Source organism: Chelonoidis abingdonii, chromosome 3 (assembly GCF_003597395.2).
Source record: "Chelonoidis abingdonii isolate Lonesome George chromosome 3, CheloAbing_2.0, whole genome shotgun sequence".
In the NCBI taxonomy this organism is placed as follows: domain Eukaryota; kingdom Metazoa; phylum Chordata; order Testudines; family Testudinidae; genus Chelonoidis; species Chelonoidis abingdonii.
The window spans coordinates 213,449,814-213,472,598 of record NC_133771.1 but is presented as its reverse complement, the minus strand read 5'-3'; the positions used below and the strand labels follow the sequence as shown (position 1 = coordinate 213,472,598).

General features: G+C 37.7%; 1 protein-coding gene across 1 annotated transcript in view; it reads right to left on the bottom strand.

Moving 5' to 3' along the window:
* The window catches only part of KIZ (kizuna centrosomal protein), a 77,886-nt gene extending 55,310 nt beyond the window's left edge, over window positions 1-22,576 (bottom strand). Inside the window, exons 1-4 of the mRNA XM_032790842.2 lie at window positions 22,520-22,576; window positions 19,388-19,547; window positions 12,532-12,621; window positions 4,521-5,148 (exon numbers count right to left, since the gene is read on the bottom strand). Coding sequence (XP_032646733.2) covers window positions 4,521-5,148; window positions 12,532-12,594 — 691 coding nt within the window. The 5' untranslated portion in view covers window positions 12,595-12,621; window positions 19,388-19,547; window positions 22,520-22,576. The remainder of the gene's footprint in view (window positions 1-4,520; window positions 5,149-12,531; window positions 12,622-19,387; window positions 19,548-22,519) is intronic.
* Between the last annotated feature and the right edge of the window lie 209 nt (window positions 22,577-22,785).

Below are 22,785 nucleotides of genomic sequence, written 5' to 3'. Positions count from 1 at the left end.
GCACTTGTTCTGCAATGCTCAAAACTCCTCCTGACTTGGAAATGAGGAACTAAGTTTGAGTCTTGTACTTAGATTCCTTCCCTTAAGTAATGTGTCAAATTATTATTATATGAGGGACTTGCATGCTACATTACAGCACCCAGAAATTTCCTCGTGACATACTCCTAACCCTGCAGGTACTCTCCCTGCATGCTAAATCTGCTCTCCTTTTTGAAGAAACTCCCTTGTGACCTGGGTTCAGCCTACTGAAACACTCTCTGAAGCTGCTATGCTTCTCTTTCTTTAGGGACTGCCCCAATAAGAATACTCCTAATGGACTGGTTACACTTATTAACCAACCACAGGAATATTCCACGGCGTGCCAGGCAGTAAAGACTTCCCAAAGCCCTTAGACTGTTTCCTTCTGGTCAGTCTCATGTGTAATGCGTTCATGCAATTGCATAAATGGCCACATATTTCAACATTTTGCCAAGAACCTGTTAGTCAGTTAGTGCTGCATAAATCCACCAAAACGATCGTTTCCTTAATATCTTTCAACTCCCTAGCTTGTCCACCTACTACCTAACCTCCTCCTTCATATCTGTGTATTATTCTATGCTTTCCTCACAAGGGGTGTTCAGTGGATCCCCTATGCCTCCTCTAGGCTGCAAGTGAAGGGATCCTCCACAATTTAAAACAGAAACAAGGATAAGACTGCCTCCTCCAGCAAACCGCCTCTGACATAATGGGGCAGAATGGCCTGAAAAACAGTCTTGGGGGGGCAGAAGTATGTTTGAAGAAGAGGCAGCTGTTGTTTGGGGCTTCTAATCCATGCAGGAGCAGAACTCACTGCCTGTTGGCTTGGAAGTTGAGCATGGCAGCTGATTCCCCTTGCTGCTCAGCAGAAGGAGGTTGCATTAATCTTCTAAGATACAAATAAAAATAGGCACTACTAACATTTTCACTTTCGGGTGCATTTTTAGAATTTCATGAAAATGTATCAAACAGTTCTATAATCAATTAACATTGCCATGAAACTCCCAAGTTCCCACAAGATTCACTGCAGTATCAGTTATTTCTAAATTACCCAGTGTTCACAGGGTCTTGCGTGTGTTGCAAAACAGAACATCTTCTCCCTTCCATATGCTGAGCTTCTTTTTGATTTGAATTACAGTAGATTTCAGAAAAATAGTATTTGATACAAATAATGACAAGATCTTATATTCTATTTTCTGTTTCCAGCATTCAGGATATGAATAAATATAAGAGATAAGCTATTACTTTTATTTATTTCATGCTGCTTTTATACATATTATGCTACCATTTCTGAACAATAGAAAAGTACTCAAAGGAAAAACAGCTTCAAGTAACAATGCACTGCAGCTTAAAGCCTAAGCTTGCATTCAGTTGTGGTACACACAGCAGAGCCAAACTTCTTAATCACTTCCCTGTAATTCGGAGCATGAAAGATCGACCTTTTATGAGAACTAGAACAAGAAATTCAAACCTGGACTACTTTAACCTTAGAACTCTGTAATGTAGGTTTGATATCATAAAGACTTAGATGCTCTGCCCTTACGCTCAGGGGAAATTTGAAGTGGTCACTGATCATTCTGATTTTGAATCAAACTTATAGTTTCCCTTAAGGTAAAAGTATTACATTCCGAAATTAAAAGTATTTTTCCAGATATGACACTGACCACCTTAACATTTCTTTGGGGAGCAAAGGAGAGAGAACAGACATTCTGCCAAATCTGCTATGCAAAGTTCTAAGGCTAATATAAGCCAGGTTGGTGTTGTCTTGTTCCACCTCAAAATAATGACAGTCTTGCATTAACTGGGGAAGTGGCAAATATTTCAAAGTGACAGTAAAGACAATGAAAAGCAAACAGAGTCCTGAAAGCAAGAGAAATGGAAAAACCACAAAAAAGGCAACAACAGAATGCCAAAGAAGAGAACAAGAAGTATACAGGGTAACATGATAAGGCTGCCAGCTTTTGTCCAAAAAAATTGTGATCATTACATTGAGAGGCAGTAGCCCTTCCATCATTAAGGTTGCCAGTAATTTCCATTATAAAGCTCCATTTTAGCAATCCTTATATGGCTTAGAAAATTGTGTTAACCTGAAAATTGCCATATTTATTGGAAAGGCAGAGGAGAATATTTCTGCAAGCTCTTAAGAGCAGTTTGGTCAATTTTCTTGAGTTACTCATCGCTACCACTTGAGCTAAAAATAATAACTCCATTAGCAGATAATAGTGGGTTGTTATCATTTGTGCACCAAGCCACTAGAGGGTGCTAAGACACAGTTTCCCAGTAGGTAGTTTTCTAGATATTAGCACAAAACTGGGAAATGTGGTTCCTCAGTTCTGTTCTCGGCTTTGGGGGCAGGGGGAAGTATGGTTCTTCCACTAGGCCAAAGGATATTTTGACTGTGGGAAATAGCGTGTGTGAATGATATGCCTATGAAGCATGGTTCTCAGCAGGGCATGGGACATTCAGAAAATAATGAGTAAGCATGTAATGAATTCATCTACATGTTCAAATAGTCATTCCTAAATTTTATAACAAATCCTGTCTACACACAAAAGTTGTACTGCTTTAACTATGCCAATATAGTTAAAGTGGATCGAGCCCCCTAGTGAGAAAGTAGTTATATGGTATACAGGTGTCTTATAGCAGTACATCTTATTCCCCTTCCAGTATGGTAGAACTATATTGGTATGCAGGGTTTGTGCCAGTATAACAACATTAGTAAAAGAAGAAAAATCACATGTATAACTGCCACATTGGTGTGCAGACCAGGCCTTAGTCAAATCTGGATGATTTTCACAGTGATAGCAAATAGCACCTCTCTGCCCTCAGGACAAATTCCCTGGCAAATTTCAAGTTTCTCTTCCGAACACCTAAGGCACTAGATACATATATTTTTAATTATCTGAAAATATTGTACCATTGGCAAACCTACCTATTTTTCAGTAGCTTTATTCTCAGAAATAGATTAACTATTCTGCACAAACTTTCTGAACAAAATCAACCTGAGGCAGAGACCAAGCTTGTTTTCCCAAGGTAAGTAAAACAAACAACATTAGACTGGTTAACAGAAAGATCTGATACTACAGTACCTTAGTAAAAATTGTGGACATAGCAATAAAAACACCTTGCTGCCCTTGTGAAAGGCAGTAAAAGAAGGATTATCAATGAGGTCTTAGATCTCAGAGACTTTCCTACTAGCTAAAGTTATGGTCAATAGAAAGACCACCTTCAAAAAAAAATATGGGAGAGAAAAATCACTTGGTGGTTCAACGAAAGCACCCAAAGGCCTAGTGAGAACCATATTCCATAGTCACGTTCCTTGTTAATCTGTGGGTACCAGTGTATCAATAGGCCTGACTTTCAACACTTGACCCGCACCGAAAAAAAAGAGGACTAGGATTGGAAAAAATAAAAATATCAGTTCTTTGGAGAGATCTAGCAGATCTGGATATTCCAGATGATGTGCCCATGTCAGGCCTGTCAGGTTAAACTGTGATTTGCCCTACCAAAAGAAAGGCCTTGTCAGCAAACTGGATCCCCATCTATTCTAAAGCAAATCCTTAAATGTTTGGTATTGAGGCTGGTCACAGAGAAAAGCCTACTTGGATTAGCTAATTTGGCCAGGATCAAGTTCCTCACAGAGTTCTTAATGGTCCTTTGTGTGGTTGGTACTACTGTGAATCACGTCTTTGGTCACACGAATCAGATGCACCACTAATGGGGACACTGTTCCAAATGCACCATTCTCACAGACAAACCATTGTAACAGGGGAAACAGAGATCCCTTGCTACCCCAAAACCAAGACAAAGTCCAAGGAAACACACTTCTGTGCTGGAATCAAAGAAAGGGCACAAAAAAGGAGTCCTCTTAACTCCTCCACAGCTAAGCAGGTTGGCGTGAAACAGCTGCAGAACTGTTCTGTTGCCAGGACCAGTAGTAGCAGTTGGGACCTCTGCATGTTCCGTGTGGGGAAAGTTTAGGCCTTTGGAGCTGCAAAGTGTCAGATTTGTTGACTCAGCTTCAGTACTGCCCCAGCACTGCAGCTCACAGATACACAGCAGAGGAGGACTCTACAGTAGCGGCTAGCAACACCAACCAAAAATCAGGGCCCCACTGTGGTAAGCAGTAAGAAAAAGAGTCAGAGACAGTCCCTGCACCAAACAGACAGACAAGACACAAAGGGAGAAAGGGGAAACAGAGGGAAAGTGACTTGCCAAAATCACATAGCCAGTCAATGGTAGAGCCGGAACAGAATCCATATCTCTTGACAATCAGGGGAGGTCCCTGTCCACTAGGCCACAGTGCCTGCTCCACAGCACACAACAGCTGCAGACTCCTCTTGAACTGCCCTCCACAGCCTGCTAAACCGAGCCTTAGCCGTTCCTTTCCATTCGTGGAGGCACTCAGACCCTGTGGTGATGAGTGTATTCTGAAAACCTGGATCAATAGGGGAAGACAGCACTTTGCCCATAGCAAGGCCATCACACAAATACCATTGTCATACCTGGGAAATTGTCTCTTGGCTGTTCGTTTCCAGAAACAAGTTGTTCAGGAGCAGATGCCAATCGGATTGGCTGTTTAGATCTCTCTTTATTTGCTGCAAAATGCTCCTTTGTCACTATTTCTTCTACTGAGCTGCTACAACAGTCACTCTTTAAATCAGTGATTCTGTTCTCTGGACTTAATCTTTCATGTAACAGGGAGCTGAGTTGAGCAGATTTTTTGCTGTCTACTAAATTAGTATTGTCATTATGCGGGTTGCTTTCTATCTCTAAGCAATGAGTTCTTCCATTCTCAGATGATACACTGGATGTGACTGGCATTTTCTCACCCATCTGGAGAGATGTCTTCCCATCTATTTTGTCAGACTTATTTAAGCACTGTATATCACTATTAGTTTGTACTACATAGCTGTCTGTCATATTACTGCTCTGTGCTGCCTGTCTGCATGAATGTGGGTCAGAAACTGAAAAGCTCTTTGTGGACTGGGAAGATTTCTGCTGTGTACTGAAATCTTCAATGCTTGAGATGGCTGACATTTGGTGGCCCATAAAGATTGTTGCTGGATGATACAATCCTCTTGATGTGGCTGTCCTGGTGTTAATTCCTGCCTGTCTTGCAACCGGCAGCATCTGAAAAATAGAGGTTGAGATGGCTTAAGAATGAATTTCATGTAATAAATGGCATTTCTTAAAGGGTCTCTGTTAGTCTTTGGAGAGCAAATGTTCTATATAATTTAAATATTTTTCTATCATATTATGCTAGTCCACATATAAAACATTCTCTTTGTCCATTTATTTTATAAAACTAAAATAAGATTGAATGACCCAATTCCTGCAAGATATTGAGTGCCTTGTACCAGATACTAAGTACCCTCCACTTCCAGGGAAGCAGGAAGGAGATTAAGTCACAGGAGACAAACAACACCTTGCAGGATCCAGACCAAAAGGTAGCTACGCCAAGAGAGAAATATTGGCAAACAAATATGAAGCCTATATTTAGAAAGGATGGACAATGCTAATGTTGCCATTAGGTTTGTTAACTGCTGAACTACAAGAATACGAAAGCAGCTTTAACTGCTGTAAAGTCTTCATGCCATTTCACTTAATGTACACTATTTTGCATGGAAGGGTAAGAACATTCTGTCAAATGGCATATTAAACAAAGCTTATGTCAATTATAGTAGTTTAACATTCTGGGCAACCATTTATTCTCTGTAGTTTTACAGAGAGAAAGCCCATGAATTGGAAGCCCAACTGCCCAATTTCACTTTTTGTAAAAGAGTGTTTATGAAAGGTTCTGAAGTGATAGCCTAGAAACTTAAGTCTGCTATCCAGAAAGCAAGTACTCCATATACAGCTGTGATAAAAATTCTCCATATTCTCTTTCCAACTCGCCTGAATCTTTGTCTGGAGGATCTACCTTCAGTTTGCTGGTTACAGGAGTTAGTCATGTACTCTTCATAACAGCAAAATCACAGCAATGAAAGGTAGAGTTCAAACTATTTTTGAAGTGTTTCTTTCACAAAGAAATGGCTCCTTTATATATATAGAGAGAGTTGCTTTTATACAAAAGTTAAAATTCACTGAAATGTAACCGAGATTCACAAAAGTAGTACGTGTTAAGGCATAAGCCAAATGCTAACTACCTGGGGCTAAGAAGAAGTTTACCATCATACCACTGGGCCACCTTTTTCTGATTCTGAAGTATCTTTTGACCTGACTGAATGAGAAGGACGCAGATACCAGCCCCACTCCTACAGCCGAACCCTACACAACACATTGGATGTAAGTTTTAAGATTCCCGACACTCCATCCTTTCCGTAACATTATTTTATTCTCTCTCACGCCTATACTTCTTTGGGCTTCTGTCTAATCAACTTTTAAATTAGCCAAGCTCCATACCATCATTATGATCAGCACAAAAGGCTGAAGCAGTGCAAGCGACCATACCCCAGAATGAAGAAGGACCAAACCCAAACTGGGGAATTGAGCTGGGTACAGATGTTAAAGCACACCTGTTGAAGACTGACCTGACTATGCGCTATAGCTTGCTTGCACCACATCAACAAAGCAAGCATTAGGGACAGAAGTCTTTTTTCTTTCATTGCTGCCCTTTTCTCCCTCTTGTATGTTTGTCTCAATAGGAGGAACAACAACAGTCGTGCCAAAAATCCACCAGTGAATCAATTTTTTCTGCTCACTACAAAAGACTTCTGGTAGCTGCATAAATTTCAAGTCCTTAAAGTTTGTTTTGGTTTTCTGTGTGTGCTTAACAGATTTCTGCAGAATGGTTACCAGAAGAAGTAGAAGGCCAGTGTCAGTATAAACAGACCTTGAACCAGAATTAAATGATTAATGCTATAATAGTAAGTATAGTTAGTATTCTAATAACATCTTAACACTTTTGAGCATAACAACATAACAGAATCCCATTGACTGCATCATTGTTGCATCCGCCATCCTTTTTCATTGGGTGGTCTTATTTGTCACACAGGTTCAGCTACTACCTCTCTGTGGAAGGGTCTTAAATTTACCTAGTCTGGTAATGTGACAAAACTTCATGGTACAGCTCATTTTTTTAATACAAACAAAAGAAAATCTAATAACTCCATAAACTAAGTTATTTGCAGAAAGATTCAGAGTATGTTACTCAGATTAAGCTTATAATTTATTTCATCACTACTACTTTGGGTTCCTCTTATTATCCTTTGGGTCTGATTTTCTGCTCTCAAATTTATCCAGCAAATGTTTTATGGATTTAGTGGCTCCTGGATTTAGTGTTCCAAAACAGAATTTATCAGCTCTGCACATTATAACAAACGTTGCCTTGCTAGCAAACTCCTTTTTGATTGTAAGAATCTCTCCTCATCTGCTTTGAATTTTAGAATTTGAAAGATAAGGATTGGTCCCTGTGTAGTTTTTCACCAAGCAGCAAAATAAAATGAAAGGAAAAGGAGGCAATTTTGAATGGGAAGAGATTTAGCTAAAATTATAAAATCAGTTATAGAATCTCACACAACTCTCATTGGCAGCTAAGACACATTTGAAGTCAACTCTCCACAGGAAAACAGCAAATGAATTTACCCATTATGCCCTCTCAATTGCCAGCTTTTCTGTTTGTTTTACCCAGGTATTTCCTCTCATTCTCCACAACACACACACAAAATATTCCCCTTCTCAAAGCACTTCTCTTTAACAAGAAAAAAATGTTTACTTTCCCAGTGCATCAAAATTCAGCTACTTTGCAAAGAAGACACAGTCTCACCTGCAGCATTCGGATGACATTGTACTAGATGAGACACCTGAGAAACAGCCCAGGCCAAACTTCTCATCACTAGATCACTACAAGTCAGCATTAATTCCCAGTGAGCCATTCCAGGGGAGGTGGAAGCATGAAGCTTCATTGGTCAGCACTAAGTCCTATTATTCAGCATGAATGTCCAGCAGTCCAGAATCTCGTTGTGCCTAGTTTGATTCCTTGATGTCCTCTGATATTTGGCACTGCAGCAACCTAGATCATGGATCTGGAGAACCTTGAGTTCTATTCAGTATAGAGTTTCTGTGCTTTGAAGGTTAGAAGCTTCAGTATTCTGTGCTCCATTTGTTAAAAAGTCTATGCTGGAGGCTGAGTTCCTTCTCTATGTACGTCTAAAAGCTCTGCCATGACTACTGGAGGGTAGCTAATGTAATGCCAATTTTTCCAAAAAGGCTACAGAGGCAATCCTGGCACTTACAGGCCAGTAAGCCTAACTTCAGTACCAGGAAAACTGGTTGAAACTATAATCAAGAACAGAATCATCTGACACACAAGATTAACACGATATATTGGGGAAGAGTCAATGCTACTTCTGTAAAAGGAAATAAACAGATTAAATACAAACTAAAAAGTTTTATATCCTACTAGAAGCCAGGGAACTTATCCTATACAGGATACCAGGCATCTACCTCAAGTGGGATGGGCAATGAAAGCCAGAGCTGCAGTAGTTGGAAACTGTTGTACAACTCCAGGATGGAGATCCTTCACTGGCTGTAGTCAGACAGGAACAGACTACAGTATTTCAAGACCTCTGAAGTACCTGTAGCTGGACCATTTTCAGAGAGGGTTGAGGAAGGGTTGACTCAGAGAACCAAAGGCTTATAGAATTTAGGGAGTTCTCATTTGATTCATACTGTAGGCACAAAACCCACAAGGGAGAATCCTGTAACAATATCTTTAAAGGAATTTATTTTCTCCCCCTAGCACCATTCTTCAGTCTCTCTTACTCTGGCTACCAAGGTGATGTTTTGAGAAGGACCAATTCAATTAGAATATAGAGTAGACCACACTTAATTTATGTTGCATCCTCTTCTCCTGGCATCCCCAAAGAAAGAAAACCCAAAACACAGAACATACCAAAAAAATGGGGTTTAATTTTATGGATAGAAAAAAAGGTTTTTGTGGGCTTGTGGGCTGTTAGTTTTATTTTATTAACAAAAAAATTTACCTAAAATCATAACAAAAACCCTTCTTGGATTCCTTAACAATTAGATGTTTCCCAACATATGATAAGAGAAGCTGAGATATGTTGGATTGGAACAGCTAGACAAATGCAATAGGTAAGTTGTGACATGGGCTATCTACAGGATGTTTGAAGAAAGGATGCTAAGGGCCAGATGCCTCCTCCACTTCCAGAAACAGTAGGCCCATGATGGGAGGCTTCTCATAGCCACTCTACCTCACAGAAACACCTGCTTTTGACTTGTCCCTATCACATTAAGCACCTTTTATAGAAAGAAAAAAAAAAAGGAAAATAAAACACACCTATATAAATACATTGCTAAAGAGACACTCAATTTAGTTATAAAATTCTAAAATATAAACCTACATCAGCTTGTTTCTTCTGACTCGTCAGACAACAATGCAAGAGCTTCTCAGGGCAAAGTGCTGCTAGAAAATCCAAATCTGTGTCTGTTTACAGTTAAGCCCCCCAGATGCCTTCAGTCCAGTCCTGTCAGGCTTTTGAAGTCCAAGTACTGCATGTCATCCTTCACATTTGGAATTACATTAATATCCAGTGCAGTTTATTCAAAAACCCAACCTATTCCTTCCAAATACCAGTTCTGACTAATGTTTCTTCCTGTCCCCAAATATATATGAATATTAGACAATATTCTCTTGAAGTTTCTACTTCCAAATGTGTTCTCTCAATAAGTTCCATACACAAAGGATATACATTTTCTTCACCTTCATGTTTTGCATTAGTATCCTTAATAATTTTCAGATATCACATTTAAGCAAGCCAAGCATTTCAGATCCTGTTAATTGGGTGACCTCTCGTCGCTGTATTTCTCAGACTAAACAGTAAAATATGATGCTTATTTTCCCCTAACACTACAGTTTATTCAGATAAAGATAAATCACGTAAGAGCCACATACATCATTTAGGTAAAGGCAAACAGAATTAAAATCGGATATGCTGTCATTACTTGCGACAACCTGCTGTACAATTTTAATAAGATCTTGAAAAAGATGTGGCACTTTCTCCTTGGCTTTTGTATAGAAATACTGTAATTCTACATAGGCTATGATCCTGCAGTACTCAGTCAGGCAAAGAGATGAATGCGGGTCAGGCCCATCACTCTGTTGGAGTGCTGGTCCAAAAAGCAATTGTTGTCAGGTAAGCCATAGTATGCAACAAATCAATCAACACAATTTGCACACTAGATTTGTATTAGTTCATGCTTTGGGGATTATTCACAAAAAAACAAAAACTGGACTTTCTGTAGGAAAAAAGTGTAGGCAAGGGCAGTGGAAGAAGTGAAATCCAAGTCCTTATCTACTTATTATCAGTGTGCAGTGTAGCTCCCTGAGGCCATTGCTTTGGCCTACAAGTTGAAGAAGCTTCTGTTGCCTGCCGCCAAAATGTATGTGGGTAGTAAGGCCGCAGGCTCCAAATAGTGGCAGAGTCCATAGCCCTTCCCATCCACAATACCACCCTGTGTGCCATCCGCCTCATAGGGAAACCTCCTGTGCCATGACTCTGCTAGTGGCCTTGTCACAACTTCACCACAGGACTTTAGAGTGACGCTGATGGCACTGCACAAGGCCCAAGCACCAGAATGAATTTCACCTTCTTTACTTATCTGAATGAAAGAGATTTAAAGTCAACTTAGGAATGGGGAGGAAGAAGGCATGATTAGGCTAAAAAAATAGAGCCAAATTAAAAACATTCTTGAAAATGAAATGCGATATAAACAAGTGGGGACATTCTTCAGGTTATTTCTTGCAGAAAGATCCATAAAAATCAGAATTACAACCACCAACCAAAAGGATATTTTGTTTTAAATTGCACTATGTGTTCATGTTACCTTCTTCTCGGATAAGCTAAAACCTCTCTCTAAGCATCATAGCCACAGAACAATTTAAAAGAAGCCATCTTTGCATTTCATTGCATTCCCCCCCCCCATTTTAACTACAATTTTAATGCAATGTAAACTGACAATTTTTGCTTTGTATTAAGCTTCCTAATATTACCCAAAATGTTTCACTATTTTGAATGGGAAAAAACGTTTTTGGAACCATAGCAATGCTGGTATTCTGGTATTTATGTAACAAGTACAATAAATGAAAAAAATCTATAGATTAAAATGTCTGTCTTCTATGAAAATTATTTTCAAACCAAACATTATTTAAAAATTCAGCATTTGCGAACTAACTCTATGACTTCCTGTACATCTAGACTGAATATACGTAATTCATGCATTCTTAAAGGCCTGCTTATATAGGTCAAGGCTGCCGGATCCATTGCTTTGTATATTATAGTTTAAAGAATGCTCTAAATTCAAGGTTTTTAACTTTTTAATCTATGGGGAAAAACTTCCCATAAACTCAGTTTAATGCCTGTTAATGCACTGAAGAAAGAAAAATTAAAGCCTTCCTCCCACTATAAAAACAAAATAGTGTGGCCTCTGTTTCTTTTCTGATAAGAGTCTTAAATACTAAACAGTTAACTGCATAATAACATTTACTGGCAGCCAGGCAGCCTGCTTAGCAGATATATAAAGCAGGTAAAAGGAGAAAAAGTTAATTTCTTGGCTGAATGATTCCATCGGTAGCTATAGGGCAAACTAGAAAGTCTTTTAGTAAAGTAGCAGTTGATTCTTCTATCAATCTGCAGCACACATACTCTTCCAAGGAATGCATTAAATATGAAAATCATATCCTGTTATCATCTGTTTCCAGCTTTCAGCCCAGTAAGCCTTTCTTAATGAATGCTGTAGCCTAAGGGACAAGCATGCTGTTGGCTTTTCTGAATAATGGAGTGATTCTACCATTTTTGCTTATTACAATATCGACTAGCTGAGGGGGTTTCACACATAGTCACAAGTGACTACTCTTGCCAGCATGCTCCAAGTTATTACAAGATGTTTTTAGACATTTCATCTAAAAGAGCTTTACTGCTTTTAGTGAAGAAAACAGCTATGGTCTTGAACTGTATCATTTATACGGAGATAGGAGGAGGGATTAGAAGCCTGCATTACTGCAGATATAGAGCAGAATATATTTAAGTATTCCTTGTCAGTCTTTTTGTCTGTTGCTTAAATATGCAATCTTTTTTTTTTGCTTCTTCTGAGAAAAGGTCAAAATGTACAAAATTATGAATGACATAAATCAATTACTATATTTTGTGTACTTTCATTAAGAATGTTTTTCAGAGGTTAAAATTGTTTTCACAATCTTTGATATTAAAATATAAAAATAACAGCTGATCAGAAACAAACATCGGTCTTTTTTTCAGTTTCTTATAGTTCTCTTTTTACCCTGATAAAAATATTAGCACAATTTTTTCAATTAATCTGCTTGATTTTGTTGTTAAAGCGCTGTTTCACAAAATAAACGATATGGCAAAAATTCCACACTAAAAAGGCATTTTGCAACAACCACCATTTCCTGAATGGTACACCTTAGAGGAAAACATCTAAGTGTTCTTCAAGTGACAAAATATATACAATTTTCCACTTATTTTCGATTACCTGCTCATCGTTATCTTCTTTGTCATCTTTTATTGGCATGCTATTCTTCTGAAGTGACAGCATACTTTTAATTTCTCCTTCATATTGTACCTACATATAAATAGATCCATCATATAAATGATTTATGTATTGTAAAAATGTAGTCATACATACACACACAGATCAACAAATGCTTATATGGCACAATTTGTAATCAAAGAAATCAAGGGCATAAAAGTAATGAACTGTAATCTATTAAGATTTGTTTTTCACAAAGATATAATCTTATCTGAGAAAAATAAAGATGTTTATAACAGCTCATAAGAAAACATCCAAAGACACCATTCCTTTTGAAATATGTTTTAGTTTCCAGGAAAAACATATGTTGTACGTGGCTTGTGCATCCTCCTGTACGTTTTCATGTGTTCACTCATTTCATGATTCTAAAGAGTAACAACTTGTGGACTCAGACATTTATTTATAATGTTTTTTATAATTCCAGATTATTTTGGCTATACCTACATAATGACTTAGCTGCTTTGCAGTGAAATGCTGAGCTTTAAATTTTGTATTGGTTTATGTAAGTCAGTTTACAAACCGCTGAACTATTCTAACGAGAAAATATACTGCAGATGTTACAAAGAGCAACACAGCATGAAAAAAACAACCTGCTCTAGTGTTACTAACAAAGAACTACATAAAAATGTCTTCTCCTCCACTACATTGTTTAATTGACCAAAAGTAATGCAGTCATAGAAGGACTATTGCTTAAAAGCTAAGCATATACAGCACCTATAATTAGTACTGTATGGTAGTAATTGTAAACCTTAAGAACAGATTACACTGGTCCTGAGTGGGTGCACTTCACTATGTATTTTGAATCGGGGATCATACAGGAAGAAATACATCTGATAACTAATCAACTTGGACAGCTCTGTACTTTAATTCTCAATCTGCATATATAAAGTGTTATTTTCCAGATACGTTTGTTCATAAAATTTGAAATAACACAAGGAAAAAAAGTCTATATTCAACCAACCATTTTACACCTGGTGCTCAAAACTGATGAAATGTTTAACTACTCAGTTTTCCCAAAAGCTTAAATAAATTATTTCAGTTAAGCTTCCAACAGTTATTGAAGAAACTGCAGGAGTACACGGAAACAAGTTAAGCTTTTTTTGTAAAGAAAAGTAGTTGGTAACAATAGCCATTTAATACGCTGTACATGGAGTTAAGCTAATTCACTCCTAAGCGCATTCTCTCGCCATCAAAAAAAAGTGTTAAAAATTAATAACAATTTGTGCCTGCACATCTATAAACCAGTTTGAATGATTATTATTTTCTATTTCAATACTATTTGAATGATTACTATTTTATTCTCTATTAAGCCATTTAATCCTGAAAATCGCCACAAATAGGAAATCAAACCGTGGAATCATTCCAACAGTATTGCACAAGGGCTTTATGAGCTGTGCTTTGTCCAATGAGCAGAATAAAAATGGCATCAACCCAGCAAAAAATGAAATGATGGTATAAGAACTTCTAAATGGGAGTACCGAAGACATCGCGTACAGAACAGCATATAGAGTAATTGGGGCCCACATCAGTTCATTTATAACATTTCTCTACTTATACTGGGCCCACTTGAAAAAATAAAATAAACAACCCAAGATCATAATGTGTATCACATGTTGTTTATAAGGACACACTGAATAATGCACCAGTCTGAAGGATATCTATAACTTTAACCTTAGGTGCCAATTTTGCCTGACCCAACCACAGATGCATACGGTCTGTAGGCAGAGCTGTTAACAGTTCTACTCTGCAGAAGGGGTATGGTGCAAGTCAGCCCATGCAAGGAGTTAGAATCCAAGCATGCTCCACTAGATACCACCTACAGCAATGCATAAGTGGGATTTGGGGTATAGCTAACAGATCTCCAGCTATGTGAGGAAAGAATGTTCTGCACATGCAGCTCATAGACTTAAAAAAAGTGAACAGATATAAGCTAGAGGTAGTTATGAATAAAACGTTATTAGGATAGGGATGCACACATAGGATGTTAGCAGCATGCCCTGACTTATTAAAGTGGAAGTCAGTTGCCACCTATGAACATATCCTACATGGATCAGCCACTAGAACCTGAAAATTATTCATTCTATAAACTGAAGTCACTGCCATCAGGAAAATGACCTTCCAAATCAGAAATGTAAGCGCAAAGGTATTAGAGTTGAAAAGGAATTTTCATCAGCATGAACAGTTCTAATCAAACCATTTCAAAAATGATATAGCCAAAATAGAGGGTGTTCCAAAATAGGCAACAAGAACGATTAGAGGGATGGAAAACTTCCATATGAAAAGAGAATACAAAGCTTTACCTTCAGATGAATAGACCAAAGTGTGACAAATGTATAAAAAGTAAGGAATAGTGTAGAGAAGGCAGATCAGGCATTGCTAGTCACTCTTTTTATAATGGAAAAACAAGGGGGCATCAAATGAAATGAAAGGCAGCAACTTTTTTTAAGTGATTACAAAGAAATACATTTTTACACAGTGTAAAATTACTGAGTGGAACTTTTTGCCACAAAAAGCTTTTCTTTGATAAACAAAAAAAATTCAAGTTTTGTTTTGTTTATGACAAAAAGTAAAAAAAAAAAAATCATAAAATATTGACCAGACTGGTAATTATGATGATGATGCATTATTATGGCCTTAGTAGATTATAGAATCATAGGACCTGAAGGGATCTTGAAAGGTCATCTAGTCCACTCCCCTGGACTCACAGCAGGACTAGGTAATATCTTCTAGACCATCCCTGACAGGTGTTCGTCTAACCTGCTCTTAAAAATCCCCAATGATGGAGATTCCACAACCTCCCAAGGCAATTTATTCCAGTGCTTAACCACTCTGACGGTTAGGAATTTTTTCCTAATGTCCAACCTAAACCTCCCCTGCTGCAATTTAAGCCCATTGCTTCTTGTCCTATACTAAGAGGTTAAGAACAACAATTTTTCTCCCTCCTCCTTGTAACAACCTTTATGTACTTTAAAACAGATATATCCCCTTTCAGTCTTCTCTTTTCCAGACTAAACAAACACAGTTTTTTTCAATTTTCCCTCATAGGGCATGTTTTATAGGCCTTTAATCATTTTTGTTGCTCTTCTCTGGACTGTCTCCAATTTGTCCACATCCCTCCTGAAATGCGGCACCCAGAACTGGACAATACTCCAGCTGAGGCCCAATTAGAGTGGAAGAATTACTTCTCGCGTCTTGGTTACAACACTCCTGCTAATACATCCCAAAATCGTGTTCTCTTTTTTTGCAGTAGTGTTACACTCTGACTCATACTTACCTTGTGGTCCACTATGACCCCCAGATCCCTTTCCACAGTACTCCTTCCTAGACAGTCATTTCCCATTTTGTATGTGTGCAGCTGATTGTTCCTTCCTACATGGAGTACTTTGTGTTTATCCTTATTGAAATTCATCCTGTTTACTTCAGACCATTTCTCCAGTTTGTCCAGATCATTTTGAATTATAACCCTATCCTCCAAAGCACTTGCAACTCCTCCCAGTTTAGTATCATCCGTAAACTTTATAAGTGTACTTTCTATGCCATTATCTAAATCATTGATGAAGATACTGAACAGAACTGATCCCTGCAGGACCCCACTTGTTATACCCTTCCAGTGTGACTGTGAACCACTGATAACTACTCTCTGGGAACGGGTTTCCAACCAGTTATGCACCCACCTTATAGTAGTTTCATCTAGGTTGCATTTCCCTAGTTTTTTTAACAAGAAAGTCATGCAAGACAGTATCAAAAGCTTTAGTAAAGTCAAGATATACCACGTCTACTGCTCCCCTCCACACACACACACAGCTTGTTACCCTGTCAAAGAAAGCTATCAGGTTGGTTTGACAAGATTTGTTCTTGATAAATTCATGCTGACTGTTACTTATCATCTTATTATCTTCTAGATGTTTGCAAACTGATTGCTTAATTATTTGCTCCATTATCTTTCTGGGTACAGAATTTAAGATGACTGGTCTGTAATTCCCTGGGTTGTCCTTATTTCCCTTTTTATAGATTGGCACTCTCTTTGCCCTTTTCTAGTCTTCTGGAATCTCTCCCATCTTCTATGACTTTTCAAAGATAATCACTAATGGCTCAGATATCTCCTCAGATGTCACATAAGTATTGTTTAATAAATCAACGAAAATTAAAGTAGTACTATCTTATCAAAGATAGTTATTAGATTTCAGCTTTTCCAAATTGCTCAGTGGTGGGTATTAAGACAATATGTTAGAAACAGCACAAATAAATACATCTAAAGAGCAAGGACTGTTACTTCCATTGGCTCATTTAGTGTAGATCTGAAAGTATTTCAGTTGCAAAGTTACCTTTTTTAAAAACTACATACCCTCCATTATATATGCACAGTTAAAAAGTTATCTTTCTGTCTCCATGTGCGGTATGTTATTTACAGTTCTGATCCATTTCACTACAAACATTTCATTAAGATAAAAACAGAAATATTCATTCATTCATTCACTTTACTTTACTGTAAGGCATAAGATGGATCATCATTGCTATTTTAGTAAGAGCAATGCAATTAACAATCACTCAACCTATACAAAGAGCAAATATTAAAAATACACAATTACAATAAAAAATTAGGGAGAGGGGAAAAAGGAACCTCACACAGCTACATACACCCAAACCAACTGGACTACATAGGAAAAAGTAAAAATCGACTTGAATTTGTGAATGAAGGAGATTGGCAGCCAAGTGGATTCATCAATTTTTTTATTTAAATGTGAAAAAAAATTATGAAGATTCTGGGGCTTCTGTAAAACTGATCCTTCTTTCTCAAGAGTACTCATGAACTGAATATTACACATTATTTTTATTACTACAAGCATAAAGTTTCTTCATTACCATAAAAACTTTAGGGTCAGATGAGTTGTATGTTCATTACCTTCCATAATAAGTTACTGATGACCAAAATGACAGAGCCTTGGGGCATCATGTGAGCCAGCAACCAGTAAAGCAGATAGTAATGATATCTGCCTCTCTAAAATTAACTGCAACATCCCGCTCCCATGGCTTCAAATAAAATTGATCTTTCTAGTGATAGACAGAAACCAGGAAGCAATACATTAAGAAGAGAAGGGCTGTGGTTGTACCATGTCACTGGCCAGTGGAAGGAGTAAGATAAGACTATTTTGTTTTGCACGTTACATAATAAATGCCTTTAATTTGTAAAAAATCAAAAAAGCGGAACAGGCTTAAGAGCTAGTTTCATAATCTCCTTCATACTAAGAAAATGTCTCTCTTTAAAAAAGTGGCACAATTTGGTTACATTACATTCAGTGAGATCAGCAATGAGTTCTTTTGAGTAATCAGGGCTGCAAACATAGCTGGTAAGGCATCTGACTGGAGAGAGAGGCTGGGAGAAATCAGATTTCTTTTTGATTCTACATGAAACAACCACCACAGGTGAGATTAAAAAGTGTAAATTCTACACTTTTCTGGTTCCACATAATCTGGTCATTTGATGCTAAAATGTTCCTTATTAGTTAATTTTCCATCTACCTCATGTACTTTGAGTATAAAGCATCCCACAGGGCTATTTCCCTACATTTATCACTCCAATAGCAAAGTTTGTAGTTCTCATCAATTTTGGAAAAGTGTGGTTTCATCTGAATCACATTTCTCCGTTGCTGTGCCTGCCATCAAAATGTTAGCACAGAACTAGCTTTTAATGAAAAAATTATGGCATTATAATCAGCAAGAATGAAGCATGCAAATAAATGGCAGAGCTAATCTGAGGTCACAATTAATCTTGTCACTAAACAATTAACTGGTGATAAATCAGCAGCAGTAAAAAAAGGCAGGAGAAGACTGAACTACATCTAATATAACAGCCTCATCAGTCAATTAAGGCTGAGTCCACACTACAGACCTGTATTGATATAAGTACACCGCTCAGGGCATGAAAAATCCACCCTCCTGAGCAATGTAGTTATATCAACCTAATCTCCCATGTAGACAGAGCTATGTCAATAGCAGCTTTTCCCATCAGCATAGCTACTGCCTCTCAGGGAGGTGAATTAACTACACCAGCGGGAGAAGCTTTTCTGTCAGCGTAGTAGCATCTTCACTAAAGCAGCGCAGCTGCACCAGTGTAGAGCTGTACATGAAGACAAGCCCTTAAAACTCTTCAAATGGCATCAGCAGAGGCAATATAGAAAAGTCAGAGGAAAAGTAATGAGCAAAGCAGGACAATAGCAATTATGGCCATCCTAGAATGGTCTTCCAGCTGGTTTTATTACGTTTTTAATTTTGCTATGTCAAATGTAAGGATGTTTTGTTACAAAAGTGGAAGAACATCTAGTGAAAAATTAAAAATCTTATAAAGAAATCATTAGGAAAATTTTGTATAACCTTCCCAATGTTCCGATTTAACTGATCATAGAACAGCAGCATCTACTTGGCTAATAGTTGACATGATAACATTGAACTACAGCATTATTGCAAACACATGGTGTAATCCTGCAAGGTGCTGAGCATCCTCAATTCTTCCTTGCTTCCATGGGATTCGAGAGCACTTGGCACCTCACAAGAGAAACTTGGCACTTCACAGAACTAAACCCACAATCTATAATAAAGCATTACTAACTACCCATTTGTCAACAAGGTCACATCAGCTTATTTCAGTTTTCCCTACTCCCAAAGAGACAAATATTAAGCATTGCAAAAATATGTTACTAGGATTCACTGACATCTGAAATCTTGATGTGCATAAGAAAATCAGTCCAGTTTCCCCAATGTAAATACCATAATACAACAGTTGTAATAAAACAAGTATTACCTTCAATTTCTGAAGTGCCTCTGAACTTGTAAAAGTCCTAATATGAGCTTCAACACGATCAAATTCCTTTAAAAATTCTTGATTTCGCAACACGGCATTTTTTTGTCGTTCACATATTTCTTTCAAGTATTTTTTGAGTTTTATGAAGTTTATTTTAGCTCTAAGGGAGGAAAATAACACTCTTTATGATGTAAAATGAAATCAGACATGTAACAATTTGAATCAGTTTATTTGTGGGAGAGATATTTTTAAAAAATGCTAGTACAGTATTCAGTATTACTCTCTTACTCCCAAAAGACTAAGTATAGATCTGAGCAATTTTTTCAAGGCTACTTTATCAATAACAAAATGCTACACCTAAATAACTTAGATTTAAATTTGATTTTAAAATAGCATTTAAAAGAACACAAAAATTAGTCAATTAACAAATTTCCCCCCAAAAAATCCACTATATTTTCAGACTTCGTATATTAAATTTCTAATGTTAACCATCTTATATTAGTTCACATTAAAAATGAGTTGTGTTTGTAAGGAATGGTGTATGTTGAATGATCACCATACAGACAGAAATGTTAAAAGTCTTCCACACTGCCAGTGTTCTCAGAGAAATTCCAACTCATCTAAATTCATATCAGATAAAAAAAGAGAAACAGACAGTCAGTCAGTCTGTGGGAGTGAATAACTCAGTATATTTATTTCCCCCATCTTTTCAAACATTTATTTTCCAGTATATGAGCCCTATTCAGACAAAATGCACACAGCATCATGGGAAAGCTATCTGCTCTCTCCTGGAGAGAAGGATAGGGTTCTTAGGGCCAGACAGACTTTTTAAAAACAAGAAGTCCTAGGCTGACTGTCCAAAAGCCATGGGAGATCCCATCCCTGTATTAGAGCATCAGGATACATACTGAACATATTCTCTACTCAGCCATCACCATTTTCATGAGATTCGTGATCTAAAGGACAGTCATGCTCCGTTTCTGTGTCCTGAGGGGTATCTCCTATTTCTATTCCTCAAACTTATTTTAAGAAATTCAATATTTTCAGAACATTCCTTTGCGGTACAGGTAAGAAACCTAGACTGACTCTGAACAAATTACAGCTCCCTCCTATCTCTTGGGAAATTTTGTTTTCCCAACTTGGAAAACTATATCTCCTTTTTGTTAAGCCAGACATCTTTGTGGCTGTTAGATTTGACCACACAGACCCCACCTTGGGTTCAGATTGAATGAGAATTAATATACACTCTCCCAATTAACGTCATTGTCGGGTCAAATTATTATAGATTTGATGGCTCCAGAGATCCCACAATAGCATTTGTGAGGCAAGCTTGGTCAAACCTAACTAGAAAATTCTGCTTCTATCCCTACAGAGGCGGAGCAATCCTAGCCGTAAAATCAGTGGCAAAACCTTCATGTGGAAGGACTGGATGGACAGAACCCAGAATTTTTATTATTTTGGAGGAAACTTCCTAGATTTATTCAGCCATGGTAACCATTTACTATTTTTGGCCCAAAAATCTCGGCCAAAGATTGATCATTTGAGGTGCTTGGAATAGAGATTTGGATACACAATTATGTCTGTCCATTGGAATACAATCGTATCTAATGTCAAAAAAGCAACTATAGACCTGAGTTTACAGTTTATTGACCAAAAGACACTTTTTTGAATATACTGGTCCCCACATAGGCTAATGGTAATAGGCCTCATAAATGTTGACCACTGTTGGAAAAGTAACTCCCTTGGTTCTACATTAGCGCATATATCGTGGGAGGCCCCATATCAAGAATTTATTGTCTGAGGTCAGGCAACGGACCAATTTCGTATTTGATGCTAAGTTGGAATCCTCCCCCTTAAGTTTTATTCTGCTGGAAGTAGGAAAAAGAAAAGTTTTGTGAATACTACAAGGCTGTTCTTCCTGCAGCTGTCACTGATGCTCTGACTCCTCCACTCCCAGCTCTGTGTTTCTCTGATCACAGCATGCTCATTCCCACTTATGACTATGCAAGTTGTAGAAGAGGCAGTCATCTCTGTTTCATCAAAATAAAATTCTATCCTCATCATTCATATATTTCCTGGGTGGCTGTGGTTTTTTGGATTTTTTAATTTCGGTTATTTAAAAGTCAAGTACAAGAAGCTATCAGCAGGGACTGGCACCGTCTTGTGCGAAGTCCCAGTTAGAGCAGCATGGCTCAGTCCAGGACCTGGGCAACAATGGCTTAAACCCCATCAATAAGAAAAAAAGGCAGAGTCAACAAACATAACAGAACTGAGCCAAAAAGCCTTTGGCCCTCAGCACTTCCATCTCTGGTTACCCCCCTTGTACTCCAGAAGGTAATAAATCTCTCAGTCTGATGGAGTTGCTACTCCCTCGAAGTCTCAAGCTATTCTACCTTTTCCTTTCCTCTTCCTCCCTCTTGAGCTTGCCCTCATTAGCTAAAGCAGCTAGGGTGCATCTCTCCATAACTAACATTTCTCACAACTGAGCCGGGGCAGGGCTGGTCTTGCAGTCTGTGTTTTGTGGGGGATTTATAGACCCCATCATACCAGCACACACCTTTTAGTTTCCAATACTGGCAGTATATACTGTAGATCTCTTGTTGATGTCCATGGGTTAATTATATTTACTTTAATGGAATTCATTCACACGCATCATGGAAAGAATTTGAATTCTGGAAAGCTGAATGTTGGGTCTATTTGCTCAGGGACAGTTTCTGTTTGTTTTTATGGGACATGTAAAATATCAACCTTTTTTTAAGTTACCATAAAAGGCTACACTTTCTGCCTAGGGTGATAAACTTCCATGACAACTGTCTGAAGCTTCCTCATATGAATAAGATCACCAAGGTTTCTCAGAAAGAAAGTCTAACAAAGTCATACACAAAGTTTCAGTAATAATACAGAGTAAGGAGAATATGGTTACATTTCATTAGACACTCAAGGCATTTTTCATCAACTGTTTTTACTACTGTAACAAACAGACATTTAATAAGCTCTTATATTGAAGATGTGAATATTAAATTCTTTTAAAAACTGACAAACTTTACAATGATATTTCAAAAGCATTTAGTCATCTCTACATTGTCCTAATGAAAATAAAATAATGCATAAGTAGTATTTTAATAGGCTTACATGTATGTATCAGATTTGCTATACTCAAACAGTTTTCTTTCCAATTCCAGCCTCTTTGTTTCACTAAAGAAAAAAGAAAGGAAATATAGGATGATCAAGCCATTGTTCAAATGTACATCTTAAGCTGCCAAAGAGTAAAGAAAACACAGTATAAATTATTTGGAGCAGGGACCAGCATTTTTATTACATGTTTATACAGTGCCTAGTACAGAGGCCCATGATGCAGCTGGACCTTAAATTGTCAGCAAAACAGCTTTCCCTTGAGA